The following is a 14539-nucleotide window of genomic DNA, read 5'->3' on the forward strand; positions in this document are numbered from 1 at the left end:
TGGACAAGCGTCTCGGTTCTGTTACATTGAATTGTTGAAAATAATCGCTTATCATTGTGTTGTTTTTCGGAAATGTCTGTGGCCGCTGTCACTTTTTTCAAAGTCCAATGACGACAATCCTATCTGTTGTGGTTTGACTATGATTGTGAGGCCCTCACTTTTCACGCCCTGCCATTTTTTTCAGCGGTGGGCGTGGTCAAACCGAATGACGTCACCACAGCGCTTTCTGTCTCGCCCGGGGTCCGCTCGTGTGGTTGCTTGTTCATTTCTCTGCATCTTCGTGAGAGCTCGGATCTTGTGGCTACGTTGATACCCCCCACCCAACCACACCCCCTCCCTGCACTGAAGACTAGAAATATGACGCAGAAGAGCGATCCGGTGCGATAGGTGAGAACTTTGTTGTTGTTGAATTTTGAATGTTGTTTTGGTTCCATTCTTTTCTCATTTGACATGACTTGCAGGGAAGGTTACAAAATAATAATGATAATAATTTTAACATCTTACTCACGACAACTCGCTTTTGTGATTATAGCTTCGAAGTCAGCATTTCACATTCGCGTATTTTCGCCCATCCCACTAGGGGACGTTTTGCGCATTTAAGCACAGTGCTACTCAACTGGACAGACGTTTGATCAATTGTTTTGAACTTGAAGGTAAAAATAAATGTCCTCGCATGTAGTGGCGTAAAAAAGTCCAGTAATGCCAGTATTGGTGTTTACATGTACTATCGAACACATTCAAAATTGCAAAGACATCGTTTGGAGCAACTGTATATGAGCACGTCTCATGTAATTTTTTTCGTGGATTGTCGGAGAAAAAAAGGAAACATGAATAATAATAATAATAATAATAATAATAATAATAATAATAATAATAATAATAATAATAATAAATTTCTTTTATAAGCGGCTTTCAAAACTCTCAGGTTCTCTCACACACTATACCTTTCTTAAAAAAGGCGATAAAGAACCTCGAAAGAACCCCAAATCGTGTACAAGCACCTTTATTTGGAGACAGACAGCTTTTATTAGAGCTCCAGGCTGTCTGGCGTCCGTCAGCCGTCAAAAGGGCAAAAGGGGCACGTCTCGGTTCTGTTACATTAAGTGCGTCTCACCCGCAACCCCTACTGCACCTGTGCTCAAATCGAACGAGTCAGACGATTGTTTTTATTGTAGTTTTTTTATATTGGTTTTGGAACTGCTACATTGATTGCAAATATTGTGATTTGATATGAAACGTCATGATTGGTTCATACACGCGTCCTTCAGAGAGTTTGTGCAAAAAGTGATTTGGAAACAAAACAGCAAAATGAACAATGTCATGAGTGTCAAGTGGTTTTTATTTTGTATTTACTTATTTTTATTAGAATGCGATTTTATATCTCACGCTGCCACGGAACGGCTTTGTGATTATCTATCAAAAACATTCAATTTAAAGGAAAACCGACGTTACTTTTTTGTTTCTTAACTGACATCAGAAAAACGTTTTATAGCATCTAAAATACCCAAAACACGCAGTACAATATTTTTATTCAAATGCAAAACACCAATAAAAATGACTTAAAGTGTCCAAAATCTGCAAAAAAATTGAGCTGCAAACTGGGCATTTTCAGAAAGTCCCGCCCCCAGTTCGCAACGTCACGCCAAGACGTCTTGCCTTGCTGGAGAATCAAAACAATGGCTTCAGATTCGGAGAATATGCTTTCTTGTTACACATCCAGTTATGAATATGATTCCAATAGTTCTGAAGAGGAAAGCATACATGTTTGCAATCGATTAAAGAATTTATTCCGTGTCATTTTGAGGCATCTGGACTGCAATGTAGCGTCCCAGAAAAGAGGCACAAAATGGCGACCTCCTGTGGCCACCTCCGTTTCCACAGGCTACTAAATTCTTTATATGGAGCTTGGAAGCCCTCTTCTGGCGGCTTTTGGGTGCAACACAAGGTTCTCAGACCAAACAATACAGCAAAATACATTGACGTGATGGAAGGACTGCTACAATGTGTCTTTTTTTCGGTCAGGGGCGTTCCTTTAGTGACGTCACGTACAGACTTGTCACCAACTCAAAAACAAGACTTCTTGAATATTCAGCGTGAGTCTTAAATGTAAAATATAGCTATATGCGGTGGAATCTTTGTCAAATACGCTCAGTAGAAGTCATTTGAAGCCATTTTACAAATTATGGACACAACTTGTCCGGAGACGTCGGTTGTCCTTTAAAGAAGCCAATAGAACTAAATGTCGCCGTCATAAAATACTCTGAAAACGAAAATCACAGATTTGTTTCCTAATAATAATACATTACAGATGTCAGAAAATAAGTACTGAAAACATAAGTATGCTGCTGTGAATTGGGAATTTCTCCATTTTGCGACAAATAGATGTTGGCTCATTTAATCTTATAAATCAAGGGTGTCAAACTCATTTTTTGCCCCGGGCCACATTGTCGGTCCGTACTTGACCTTGTTGTGCAAAATGGCAATTGAGGGACACCAGAGACTGTGTTTGGTTATTTGAAATGAGAGAATGGAGGATGAACTGTGTATGTACGAGTGATGGGCAAATGAAGCTTCATGAAGCTCTTGTGCTAGTTTTTTGATTCTTCTAGATCAAGGGTGTCTAAGTCTTTTTTTTGTTGTTGCCGCGGGTGGGCCACATTGTAGTTAGTGTTTCCTCTCGGGGGTCATTATGAATTTGGGGAAGAAATTAGAATGTTTAATCCCCTCCACATATTACTTATAGAAGGCACACAAAAATGATGCATAACTAGTTTCAAATCTGAAGTCAATAATAATGACTGCTTTGCGGTATACATATGACAATTTGAAATTTTGGTGTGGACTTTACCAAGCATGGAACTTCACAAGTTGGATTTGCTTTCGCGGGCCGAATAAAATGAGGTGGCGGTTCAGATTTGGCCCCCAGACCTCGACTTTGACACCTGTTATAAATGTACATGTTGTCAACTTGTCATGATATGCTGTTTTGCACCATTTTGGCTTCCCTAATTTTTGAGCCTCATTTTTTTTGGGGTGAATTATTTTGCGTGATGATGTGCCTTGAGATATTTTCTAAAAGGTTGTGTAACTGCGTTGTTGTGAGTGCGACTCCAGTTGTAACTTGCCTTGACACCGTCAAGAGATAATATGTGACATCACATCTAGGTCCTATTTTGCTCACAAGGTCAAATTTGTGTTCAGACAGGATGGCCGCTGGCGACGACTAAAGTGAAATGTTTTGGACACCATTTGAGAAGGGGAGAGACATAGTTCGGGATGACGGTGGCCCCGTTTCCAAACGTCCTGGAGCTCGCCGACCCCTGCCACAGCAAGCATCACGTCGATTCCAGGAAGAGTCCCGTGATCAGCGCATCATGTTCGCCGCGGGCCTCTTGGGCAACGTGGCCGCCCTCGTGATTTTGGAGATCCGACGTCGGCGGGACGCCAAAGCCGCGGACAGTCGGCAACGGGCGCTTTTCCACGTCCTCATCACCTCACTGGTGGTCACCGATTTGGGCGGAACCTGCTTGGTCAGTCCGCTGGTCCAGCTGTCGTATTCACGCAACATCACGTTGGAGGGAATGTCGCCCAACACTCACGGGGTGTGCGCCTACTTTGGATTCAGCATGACTTTTTTCAGTTTGGCGACCATGTCTCTTCTCCTTATGATGGCTCTGGAAAGATGCCTGGCGATCGGCTACCCCTACCTGTACACGAGGCACGTCACCAAAAAATTAGCCTACGTCACAATCCCCCTGGTCTTTTTGCTCGCCATCCTCTTCTGTCTCCTCCCTTTTGTGGGATTTGGCAAATATGTGCAATATTGTCCCGGCACTTGGTGCTTCATTGACATGAATCCAGAAGGAAAGAAAGACCGTGTCTACGCCAACCTCTACGCCACGCTGATGTTAGTACTGGTGCTGGCCATCGTGGCGTGCAACGCCTTCGTGGGTTACCAGTTGCTGCGCATGTACCAGCGCCGGAGGAGGAACGCAGGCTCCGTCACAGCCGGCTCACGCTGCAATAGCGAGCGCAGGCCCATTTCCATGGCGGAGGAGGTGGACCATCTCATCCTGCTGGTCTTCATGACCACCATCTTCATCATCTGCACGCTGCCCCTTGTGGTAAGAGCGCGGTCACAGACACAACTTGCTTGCACCATGAAAACACATATCAGGTCTGGAGAATAGCCACAAAAATGTACTCAAGTAGTGGCGACTATGATGATATATATATATATATAAAATTCAAAAAAAAATAAATATATATATATATAATCAAAACAATAGATATTTTGGTCACTTAAGGCAAACGCCTGGTCCGCTGGTCATTTCGTACAAGCGCCTTTCAAAGCACCCAAGGACAATTTAAAATAAAATAAAAAATCAAATGGGAAAATGAAGCTTCATGAAGCATTTGTGATATTTTTTGACTCCTCCAGATGGTGATCTTGGTTTAAATATAGTTAGGTTATGGTTGGTTAGGTTAGTGCAAAAAAATACACTCCATCTTTAAACCAAGACTGCCATCAAAAATGATCGTGCTTCATGAAGCTTCACTTGCCGATCACTAGTACAAGGTATATATATATATATATATATATATACTTTGTTCATTCATTTTGTTCATTTATTTTTGATTTTGTGGCCAAAGCTGAGCAGGTGCTTTAAGATCTGACACCCACGTGCACACACACACACACATGCACACGCCAAATTTATGACTATGCCTGCTCACTGTATCTGCCCGGCGACTATTAACACCTCTCCTGTATTTCGACCGATTGTGGCCCTGTATAGGAAGATTCCAGGAAGCTTTTATTCAGAGCTCCTATTGAAAGTGACCGAACGAATTGTTCATAGACAGCGACCCAGACGGACATTGCGGTGACATTTCATAACAACACAGCACACGACTGGAAATGTATAATTCATCAGGAGCTTTTTCTGGATTCTGATGGCGGGAGCAATCCGATACCGCAGGTGAGTCTGATCCCAAAGGATCAGTTTGCCTTTTTCAGCCAATATCAAGACTGCAGTGTGCATGTTATGAGCCATTAGTTATTTATGATTGTGTCAAGACTTGATGTTTGAGCATATGAGCAGAGTGAAAATGATGATTGGAATAAGAAGATAACACATCCTAATGAGATTTTAATGAACACATCTTGTCGGAATCGACATTCGTCAAAATGTAGCGGACACTTAGCAGATGGTTTTAAAAAAAGCGATGATCTTTTTCACCAGGTGCTACACTTGTTTTCAGACTATTTATTTTCACAAATATGTCAACTAATTGGTTGCACTTCGTGAATTGATCAAGTTGATCAAAACATTTCCTTTGCATCAACCTTTGTATTTAACCAAGAGCACCATTTGGAGGAGTGAAAAATATCACAAGTGCTTCATGAAGCTTCGTTTTCCCATCACTAATATTGGCCTAACTTGCAGAACTGCGTAAACCTTGATTGGTGCAGTATGCAACGGCCTTATGTCCGGCGACGCGGGATGTCAATCAAGTGACAAATTTCACAACAAATGTAGGCTGGAATGTACTTTTTTTTGGTAACTCATTCACTGCCGATGGCGGGCAGCTGTGTCAATAGCATAAAAGTTTGGGGCCTGGGGGTGATTGAGTTCATGCCATGTCGCTTCTTTGGCGACATACTGGTGCCTTATGCAATCCTCTTGTGTAGTGGTTCACTCATCTGACCCAGTGTTTATTTCCCTTTCAGTAGAAATGTGTCAATGGTATGTTTTCCTCTCTTGGCAAAAATTGGCAACTTCAGCGCAGAAGAGTCTGCGTGGCAAAGCTTGTAAGCCAGTCAGTTGAGAAGGAACTGCAAAATATCCACTAACACTGCTGTAAATTGAGCACTTGAAGACCACCTTGTACTAGTGATCGGCAAGTGAAGCTTCATGAAGCACGATCATTTTTGATGGCAGTCTTGGTTTAAAGATGGAGTGTATTTTTTTGCACTAACCTTACCAACCATAACCTAACCATATTTAAACCAAGCTCACCGTCTGGAGGAGTCAAAAAATATCACAAATGCTTCATGAAGCTTCATTTTACCATTAGATTTTTTTTATTGTAAATTGTCCTTGGGTGCTTTGAAAGGCGCTTGTACTAAATGACCAGCGGACCAGGCGTTTGCCTTAAGTGACCAAAATATCTGTTATTTTGATGATGACGACGATTATTATTATTATTATTATTATTATTATCATCAAGAGTTACCTCTGTTACCCCTCTTCTCGATTTGACATGTTTCATTTGAGATTGCGTGGACACAAAGGAAAGGGGGGATGGTAATACAAAGTAAACCTTGAGTAAATCATTCTTTTCCACTTCAAAAATATGCAATTTTAATTTGAGTAGATCACATTTATTATATTTGTAATACTTCTGTGATACAAATAATAATACGTAAAAAGTACAACCTGTGATTATAATGTCATATTTGTAATTTATTGTAAAAACAGACCTTTGCACTTGCAAAATGAAAATGATCAGCACGAAAGAAAATCTTCCCCAACGTGTATACTTTATGCTGAAATAATAACCATATTTTGTACATATAATGCAGAGGTGTCAACGTCATTTTTTGCCGCGGGCCACATTGTAGTTATGGTTTCCTCTCGAGGGCCGTTATGAATTTGGGGAACCCATGAGAATGTTTAAATCCCTTCAAATATTACATATAGAGCACACAGCAAATTAATGAATAACTCGTTTTCAAATCTGAAGTCAAGAATAATGACTTTTATCGTGGTTGACATCCAAAAATATGAAATTTTGGCTCAGATTTTAGCAATCATCGTGAAATTTAACAAGTTTGATTTGCTTTCGCGGGCCGAAAAAAATGATGTGGCGGGCCGGATTTGGCCCGCGGGCCTTGACTTTGACACCGGTGATATAATGTATTCATTGACATCGTCATCAATCAAAAAGGCAAAATTATCATTCCGTTTTGTGCATGGCAATGCATTTAGTAGAACCTTCCGCCATCGATTTTTCACGACGCAATCCCATGTGCATCGAGATACACGGTCCAAAAAACGGACATCAAGGCAAGCTGATGCAAAATTTGAATGTCTTTATCGTTCCAGATTCGCGTGTACATCAATTCGGTTGGGGTTCGCATCGAGTCGCACCCTCTGGACCTGATTGCCCTGCGTTTCATCTCGGTCAACTCCATCATCGACCCCTGGGTCTTCATCCTGCTCTCTCCTGGCGTGCTGCATTTTTGCTGGGTCTCCATTTGCAGACCCCCCCGGAGAACTTTGAAGTCTTCTCGACTCAACTCGTCAACGTCTAAAGAGCCTCGTGGAAACGTGGAGCTTTCGTGCCCAGAACTAGAATACACAGAGTCTTTTCCATCAAATGTATGACCCAGATGTTGTTTTCCCCACGTTTTTTTGTAATTTGATCATTGTATTTATTTCAGCTGTCAAAAGGTGACGGGGTTGGATCACCCTGCACACACAAGGCACACACAAGGCACATAAGTTTGGAACGTTTTGTTTATCTTTTTTTTTTGGGGGGGTGGTTCAGTTTTATCAGCTGCTGGCACTTCCTTATCATGTTGTTTCCACATACGACTTGTCGCTCAGACATGTCCACGCGTGTGTTTTAAATCCATGACTTTTTTTAGGCTTGTGTGCATGGCATTTATTTCCTGAGATTAATATTTGGTAGGATCACATTTCGATTTCTAATTAAAGGACAACCGACGTCTCCGGACAAGTTGTGTCCATAATTTGTAAAATGGCTTCAAATGTCTTCTACTGAGCGTATTTTCCAAAGATTCCACATATATTTTACGTTTTAAGACTCGCGCTGAATATCCAGGAAGTCTTGTTTTTGAGTTGGTGACGAGTCCGTACGTGACGTCACTGAAGGAACGCCCCTGACCGAAAAAAGACACATTGTAGAAGTCCTTCCATCACGTCACTGTATTTTGCTGTACTTGTTTGGTCTGAAAACCTCGTGTTGCGCCAAAAAGCCGCCAGAAGAGGGCGACCAAGCTCCATTGAAGGAATTTATCAGCCTGTGGAAACGGGCTGATTCATTCCTCACAGGAGCTTGGATGCCCTCTTCTGCCTCTTTTTGGGTGATACATTTCTGTCCAGATGCCTCAAAATGACACGGAATAAATTCTTTAATCGATTGCAAACATGTATGCTTTCCTCTTCAGAACTATTTGAATCATATTCATAACTGGATGAGTAACAAGAAAGCATCTTCTCCGAATCTGAAGCCATTGTTTTGTCTCTCGAGCAAGGCAAGACATCTAGGTGTGACATCACGAACAAGGGGGCGGCACCTTCTGAAACTGGCCATTTCCGGTTTCATTTTGAAGTAGTTTTTGGACACTTTTAAGTCATTTTTATTGGTGTTTTTCATTTGACTAAAAATATCAGCCTGCGTGTTTTGGGTATTTTAGATGCTATAAAACGTTTTTCTGATGTCAGTTAGGAAACAAAAAAATGGTGTCGGTTGTCCTTTAAACATTACTCTACCGACCAGAGAGTGTTGCAGCCAGATCTGACGTTCATTGTGTCACCATTCCATTCCATGTTTATTACTATCTTACAAGAATCCCACAGTTTTCATACAGGTCATATCATATTTTTTTTAATTTATCCGCCGGCCCTGAAACTATTCACTGACATAATACCATCTGTGGGGCAAACAAAAAGTTAGCTGCCTTAAAGCTTCCAAGAATAAAGGTACCAATCGAATTACTGGCAGAACGTCGCTCACCGCCTTCCTGCGCCTGTGATGTACGTGTTCCAGAAGTGTGAATGTGTTCCTGCTTTGTCACTGTTGTCTCTAAGTCTGACACTGCTACCACTTCCGAAGCAAGAAATGCTCCAGTCCACCCACAAAATACATATTTTTCTCGCATTCTAAATTTCAGGTTTGTTTTAGAACAGGATGAATATCCAAATGATAATGTTAATACGACAAATATTGATTTTGACAGTGTGGCAGGGCTGTGTTGTGATAATCAATGTGCTTTCTAGGAAATCGATATCTCAGAAATGAAACAAAAAAAAATGCTTCACTGTACTGCGCTTTTGAGATGTTGGGATCTTGTGTCTTGTGTCTGATCTTGTGTCTGTAACGGCTTAACTACTTGATGTCGATAAAAGTGAGCTCACCCAACTTGCCTGTGTGTTTCATCCAGTAAATATTTGGTCCCGCTTGCTTTTCTCTCTCTCTCTCTCTCTCTCTCTCTCTCTCTCTCTCTCTCTCTCTCTCTCTCTCTCTCTCTCTCTCTCTCTCTCTCAACCACTTTTCTCTCCCTCGCTCAATCATCTCTCTTCCTCCTCTCGCTTTCTCTCTCTCTCTCTCTCTCTCTCTCTCTCTCTCTCTCTCTCTCTCTTCCTCCTCCTCTCTCTTCCTTCTCCTCTCTCAACCATCTCTCTCGCTGTCTCTCAACCATCTCTCTTTCTCCCTCCCTCTCTCTCAATCATCTCTCTTGCTCCTCCTCTCACTACCATCTCCTCTTTCTCTCTGTCTCTCTCTCAACCACTTTTCTCTCCCTCGCTTAATCATCTCTCTTCCTCCTCTCGCTTTCTCTCTCTCTCTCTCTCTCAATCATCTCTCTTCCTCCTCCTCTCTCTACCCTCTCCTCTTTCTCTCTGTCTCTCTCTCTCTCTCTCTCAACTACTTTTGTCTCCCTCGCTCAATCATCTCTCTTCCTCCTCTCTCTCTCTCTCTCTCTCTCTCTCTCTCTCTCTCTCTCTCTCTCTCTCTCTCTCTCTCTCTCTCAACCACTTTTCTCTCCCTCGCTTAATCATCTCTCTTCCTCCTCTCGCTTTCTCTCTCTCTCTCAACCATCTCTCTTTCTCCCCCTCTCTCTCTCAATCATCTCTCTTCCTCCTCTCGCTTTCTCTCTCTCTCTCAACCATCTCTCTTTCTCCCCCTCTCTCTCTCAATCATCTCTCTTCCTCCTCCTCTCTCTACCATCTCCTCTCTCTCTGTCTCTCTCTCTCTCAACTACTTTTCTCTCCCTCGCTCAATCATCTCTCTTCCTCCTCCTCTCTCTTCCTTCTCCTCTCTCAACCATCTCTCTCGCTGTCTCTCAACCATCTCTCTTTCTCCCTCTCTCTCTCAATCATCTCTCTTCCGCCTCCTCTCTCTCTCTCTCTCTCTGTGTGAGAGAGATGGTTGAAAGAGAGAGAGAGATCTCTCTTCTTCCCCTCTCTCAACCATCTCTCTCTCTCTCTCTCTCTCTCTCTCTCTCTCTCTCTCTCTCTCTCTCTCTCTCTCATCTTTGTCTCCCTCTCTTAACTACAGTATCTCTCTTTCTTCTTCCCCTCTCTTCCTTCCTCCTTTCTCTCTCTCTCTCTCTCTCTCTCTCTCTCTCTCTCTCTCTCTCTCTCTCTCTCTCTCTCTCTCTCTCTCTCTCTCTCTCTCTCTCTCTCTCTCTCTCTCTCTCTCTCACACACACACTCACATATACACACACACTCAAATTGGTTCCATATTGTGGAGATTACAGCGCGGAAGTACCCAAAATCCCCGCATGTGTGAGTTTGATTATTTCCTCAAGTCAAGGACAATGAGAGGGTTTTATTGAAAGAATGTTCTTGACTCAACTCTGGCAAATGTAAATGGAGCTTCAAACCGCCACCTCCGACCCCCTCAAAATAATCAAATTGTTCACTCAGTTCTTAAATACAGTACTGCAAACCTGTCCGTCGAATCTACAGAAACGACGTCCCACGTGACTGTCAGTCAAATTCCAGTGTCTACAACCGAATAGCAAAACAAATGCTACTTATTCGCACTCTAAATCAATCATATGAGTATTTTAACGCCTCATATGAGTATTTTAACGCCTCTTTACTTTTCCGCCTTCTCTTTGAGACATTTGCACTATCACATATGACGACGAGGCGCTCTAAAGTGAGCACCTAGCACCACGCTGACTCCTGGCTATAATCCCGGAGCAAATGTCATTGCTGCGTCGCAATCGTCGTTTCTGTTGACATTTATCAGATGACATGGATTCAATTTCCGCCCTAAGATCACACTCCCCTCCTCGCTCGATCGTTCCCCTCGTTCATCTTGCTGAGCCAGCCTATGTGAGATAATGCCGTTAATTAAGAGTTATGATCCCACAGTGGAGATGTCGAGTGCCGTGAACGATTTGCATGCACATTTCTCACCCTGGCAGATGACCACCCCTCTCCCCCGCCATGTTGGTGCCTTTCAATGTGCTCTTTTCATATTGCAATTAAGTAAAGTGCAATTCTTGGCTGCAGAGAACACAGTGTCAACAAAGATATGCATGCACTACAGAAATGCTACCATTTGTTTCTGCTCAACACTGGCAAAAACAGGCGCAAATCACACAACAGTGGTAGCTCTACTTACAAACGTCTCTTCATATGAAATTTTCAAGTTGTGAAACTTCTCAATAGGAAAATATTGCCCTTAATTACGAAATTACCATATTTTCCAGTGTATCAGGTGCACCGGAGTACAAAGCGCACCACCAATGAATAGTGTATTATCAAACCTTTTCCATATACAAGGTGCACCAGACTATAAGGCGCACCTTCAATGAATAAAAAAAAGTTTTGCAAATATAATATATAAATATTAAAAAAAAATCCAAATATAAGGCACACCACATTATAAGGCACTACATGAGAGGCTGTGGTCACCCACTACTTCTTCTACAGGGGGAAATGGAGCCAGTGGCTGATGACAGTACAGTGATACCTCGGTTTACGAACCCCTTGGCTTACTAACTTTTTGGTTTACGAACGTTACATTTATGAAAATTTTACCTTGTCATACGAACTATTTTTCGGGATACACACGGAGCTGCCACAATGAGTGATGTGTCGTTCGCAAACAAGCCCGTTCTCCTGACAAGAAAATGGCAGGCGGCTTGTTTCGGTCCTCTATTCCCTGCATCCAGTTTTCGGTTAAAGCCACGTGATTGGTCAAGAACGCAGCAGTGAGGGAGGGGTTAAACATTAAAGAGACAGGCAGATGACAGAGAGAGAGTGAGAAAACACACACACACACGAAAGGGAGACGACAGAGCTTGAAACAAAAAAAATACAAAAGTGAAATGGTGAAAAAAATGGATAGAAAACAGTGAAATTTGGACTTGTTTCAACTTTGATAGTTCAAAAGTGTAGACTGGAAGGTTAAAATATCCCATCAATCAGGCTCCACAAATAACGCGCACAAGCCATCTGTACACTTGATGCAAAAAGCGATCAACCCAGCTAAACAGAACACAATTGATGAGGAAAAAGGTAAAATTATCACAGAGAAAGCAGCTACAAGGATGGTGAAAGAAGAAGGCTACGTTCCTCATCAAGTGTTTAATGCCATCAAGTGTTTAAACGACCACTGAGGGTACCCACAGTTTGTGAGTGCTCTCCTGATATGTTTTGACTCCTTTTCTCTACCTTCGACGCTTGTTGGTATTAGTTTAGCCCGATGCTAGAGGGTTCTGATAACTCCTAGTTTGTGTTGTCGAGGGTGATTAGAATCGAAAAGTAAGTATTGGTCAGTGTGTGTGGCCTTCCTAAAGAATTTGGTTTTTAGAGCTCTATCCTCTTTTATAATTACTTTACAATCCAAAAATGCCTGTTAAAGAGAACCAACTAGCCTTTTCGCAATAATAATCAGCATCTACCGAAGCAGCCGGGAACCGGGAAGCACAAACATGACACACTTAATTGAGTTTATCGGAACACAATTGATTCGCTGATTAATTTGCATTGTCGCTTTAATCGTATCATCTCCGAAATCGTCGGAAGGAAGGAGACGACGCGTTCGGTGTCCTGGTTTCTCCAGGCTCTTTTGGAGTAAATGTTTTTGTACTGATTCATGAGTAGGCCAAGGGTTAAACAAAAAAGCCCATTATTCATGGGTCACGGGGTCATCTTGCACGGGGGGAGAAACTTGGGGGTGTATAGAACAAGTCAGAACAAATCTCTTTCTCAACAAGTGCCATTTGCACTGCGGTTTTGGTGGGGGTTTCTCCATTGACCCGGTGAACGAACTTGCACTGCATAGTTTGTTTATATGCTCAAAATCAAAGCAAGTCAGGGTTGAAATTTCGAAAATGTCTGAATTCATACCTGTCAAGTTGTACGCTTTCAGCATCATTTGTACAAGTGAGCACTGATTTTTAAATGCCCATGTCGTGAAATTAAAATTTTCTACGTTTTCTGTCCAGAACGTTTATTTTTTTCTTGTTTTGATTTTGTCACCGTTACGGTCAAACTGGCCATGAAGTGGAACCATCGCAAGAGATGATTGAAATGGCCAAAAGTGCGACATATAATTACAACAAAAGTCATTCTTAAATTTTAGAATTCATAATGCGGCTGAAAACATTGTTTGTTCTTTGATTGAATCAGGCTATATACCAACGAATTCATATTACAGTAAAGTCTCGTTATATCGATATTCAAGGGAGTCTGAAAAAATATCGATATAACCGGGACTATCGATATATCCGACCCTGTTTGCATGTAATTTTCTCCGTGCGTGCATAGAAATAGTATCGCTATAACCGGGACTATCGATATATCCGATATCGATATAACGAGACTTTACTGTATTAAAAAAAAGAGTTATTTTTGTTTCATTTTACGTACGTGATATATAAAAGTAAGATTAGTCACCATTTTGTAAGGGCATATGCCATTATTTGTAAGATTGCCAACCGCCTCGGGTAGACAGGTATGTGAATTTTAGGGGGGCTTGGAACAGATTGAGGCATTTACATTGTGTTTGTCATTGTATTTGGCTCACGGGAGGAACAAAAATGCCAGCGACAGTGTTGAAGGGCTTTCCCGATTGGCGGGAAGTTTAACTTTTTTTTTCAAAGCATGTGGGAAAAACAAACGGACATGACTCATGGTGCACTTGTTATAAAGACTTGGACAAAAGTGACAGAGGTCGAGCAGACTGGCAGGGGGAGAAACGCAAACAGGGAAGCATTTCTGTGTTTTCAAATGCGCTTGTAAAATATTTGTTGTAAAAATAAAATAAAATAATATTCATACAGTTGTGGTCAAAAGGTTACATACACTTGTGAAGAACATAATGTCATGATTCTCTTGAGTTACCAGTTATTTCTACAACTGTGATTTTTCTCAGATAGAGCGATTGGAACAGAAACTTCTTTGTCACAAAAAACATTCATAAAGTTTGGTTCTTTTATGACTTTATTATGCGTTAACAGAAAAAAATGATCAAATCTGCTGGGTCAAAAATATACAGTGAGACCTCAACTTACGAACTTAATTGGTTCCCAGACAGAGTGTGTAAGGCGAAAAGTGTGTATCTCAAAAAAAAAATTCCCATAGGAAACCATTAAAATGGGAATAATCCGTTCCCGGGTTTCCATAAAATATACTTTTCAACTAAATAAGTCTTAAAACTACACACAACATACCTTATTCTATGTATAATAAAGGTGCTATTGTATTCTAATGAAAAAATACACTGCATTGTATCATAAAGTCACTTTATTTACATTTGT

At 41.6% G+C, this 14539-nt stretch overlaps 2 protein-coding genes across 4 annotated transcripts in view; one reads left to right on the top strand and one right to left on the bottom strand.

Annotated features, from left to right (window-relative positions):
* The first annotated feature begins 228 nt into the window (after positions 1-228).
* Positions 229-9280, top strand: ptger2a (prostaglandin E receptor 2a (subtype EP2)). The gene is given in 4 exon segments (XM_089008114.1): positions 229-387; positions 3202-3370; positions 3373-4124; positions 7113-9280. Coding segments are annotated over 3 exon segments (1128 nt in total). The 5' UTR covers positions 229-387; positions 3202-3276; the 3' UTR covers positions 7395-9280.
* Positions 1324-14539, bottom strand: part of txndc16 (thioredoxin domain containing 16) — a 39119-nt gene continuing 25903 nt past the window's right edge. The window contains exon 21 of one of the 3 annotated variants that reach the window (XM_089008074.1): positions 1324-1660. In XM_089008074.1, coding sequence (XP_088864200.1) covers positions 1532-1660 — 129 coding nt within the window. In that variant the 3' untranslated portion in view covers positions 1324-1531. Of the gene's footprint in view, positions 1661-7222; positions 7480-14539 lie in introns of those variants that run through there. The other 2 variants (XM_089008092.1, XM_089008102.1) reach the window with 2 other exon arrangements.

The sequence above is a fragment of the Hippocampus bargibanti genome, linkage group LG01 (assembly GCF_051943395.1).
Source record: "Hippocampus bargibanti isolate YZ-2025 linkage group LG01, ASM5194339v1, whole genome shotgun sequence".
Classification (NCBI taxonomy): Eukaryota; Metazoa; Chordata; class Actinopteri; order Syngnathiformes; family Syngnathidae; genus Hippocampus; species Hippocampus bargibanti.